This window comes from Lipotes vexillifer, unplaced genomic scaffold, assembly GCF_000442215.2.
Source record: "Lipotes vexillifer unplaced genomic scaffold, Lipotes_vexillifer_v1.1 scaffold230, whole genome shotgun sequence".
In the NCBI taxonomy this organism is placed as follows: Eukaryota; Metazoa; Chordata; class Mammalia; order Artiodactyla; family Lipotidae; genus Lipotes; species Lipotes vexillifer.
The window spans coordinates 2330362-2332218 of record NW_006775143.1 but is presented as its reverse complement, the minus strand read 5'-3'; the positions used below and the strand labels follow the sequence as shown (position 1 = coordinate 2332218).

The following is a 1857-nucleotide window of genomic DNA, read 5'->3' as shown; positions in this document are numbered from 1 at the left end:
GTGTGTGTGTGTGTGTGTGTGTGTGTGTGTGTGTGTGTGTACACTGATACACAGATAGAGGGGGAAAGAGAGAGAGAGGTGTTTTGAGAATGTTCAAGAAAATGTTAATTCTGGCTATTTCTGGGTGATAGAAAATTTATTTTCTCATTCATTAAATGTCTTTATTTTTGAACTGCCTGAATAGCCTACATAAGGTACTTATTTTTAATAGACGGAAAGATTAATCACATTAGAAATTCCATTAACTGTACTTACAGGATGATTTAAGACTGAATTGCAAATATGTGGATAGAGTTAGAAAATGGGGGGGTGGGATAAACAAAGGCTAGGTCAGTGGAAAAGGAACTTCAGGGAATGGACTTTGCTGACTGCTGATGCTTCATGCATAGGCATTAGTGATTTGGGGGAGATGCTGACCAGTGTAATAGACCTCTATCCCATGGTGCCCATGGCTTCCTCCCCCTGCCCAGATTTCGGGTCAGTGACTTGACGAGTGAAGTGCAGGTGTCTGTCCCATACCTAAAGGTCATCTGGAAGACTTGGCCTTGGTTCACATGCTGGGTCCGGTTGTTGTAACCATGTAGCATCTCTCCAAAGAGGGTGTTGTTGAACTTGGAATCAGGTTTGAGGCACTTGGGGCCCTCACAGACATCTGAGAGCATTAGGCAGGATTTTCCATCAGGAGCCAGCTTGAACTCCTCCACACAACTGCATGATAAAACAGGGCCGAGAGTTAGCTCGCATGCTGAATGCCCCCATCGGGGGTGACCTAAAATCAAGGCCTCCTTTGCCTGCAAAACAGGTCAGAATTTAGGAATGCATACAGCTATTCCGGCTGGAATCTATCTAGGGCACAGGTGTCTAGAGAGAAGCACATTAATCCTGCAAATTGGTAAATCCAAGGAAAGTCATCTGTGACATTTTGGAGGAGTTGAGGGGGAAGTCAGAGAGCACATCCATACACAAAGCAAATTTAAAACCTGTTTTCCATGAACACACAAACCTTAAAAAGCATGACAGACCAATTCACAGGGAATTATCAACTAGCTTCTCAAACCAGAACCTATTTCCAGTGTATCTGCTGGCCAAGGTTGAAGACTGTAGCAAAAACAAGGTTTTTATTGCCCTTGTAGCTCAGAGGTGATCCTTCCAGGACCATGGACAGCGCATGGGGGGGGGGGCAGGGGGCAGCAGCCACAGCTTCTGTTCAATTAGCAACGTTAGCAGCCTCTGTTGGTCTCTAACTACCTAATCCTGACAGCAGAAGGGCCCTTGACACGCCTTTGAAACTGGGATGGGTTTCCCACTATGGCCCAAACAGGCATCTGAATGGGGTGTGGAAAAAATATTTGCAATTTGGGATGTTTACAGTGGGAAAGAATTCTCTTAGAGAGGCATGGGGGGAAAAGAGAAAGCAGAGGCCCTAGCCTATGAAAAAATCAATTCAGAAACTGAAATTCTGTGAATGTCTATCTGTTCATGGTCCTTTGCTAGGCACTGAGGGTAGGGTGCACATAAGAAATAAGACACACAAGAGAATAGGCTGTACAATTGAAGATAGCTGTAAAATGTCATCTTTGCTCCTTGTGATATATGTGAACCAGGCAAGTCATTTTACCTCTTTGGTCTCCAGTTTCCTCATCTGTAAAAGGGGGTAGACACTACTATCCTACATTAACCCACTAGGCTGCTATGAGGTTCCATGATACACTGGCTGCATAAACAGTTAGAAATTGCAGTGTACTTAACAAAATAAATAAAGAGAGGTTGCAATGGTGGCAATGGTGGTATTTACTTATTGAGCATATGCTGTTGACTAGGCACTTTGTATGTTTATTTTCTAACCACGAACAACGT

At 43.8% G+C, this 1857-nt stretch overlaps 1 protein-coding gene across 2 annotated transcripts in view; it reads right to left on the bottom strand.

Moving 5' to 3' along the window:
* ASTN2 (astrotactin 2) overlaps positions 1 to 1857 on the bottom strand; it is a 944548-nt gene that overhangs the window by 328338 nt on the left and 614353 nt on the right. For both annotated transcript variants that reach the window (XM_007449713.1, XM_007449714.1), the window contains exon 12: positions 520 to 708. In XM_007449713.1, coding sequence (XP_007449775.1) covers positions 520 to 708 — 189 coding nt within the window. The remainder of the gene's footprint in view (positions 1 to 519; positions 709 to 1857) is intronic.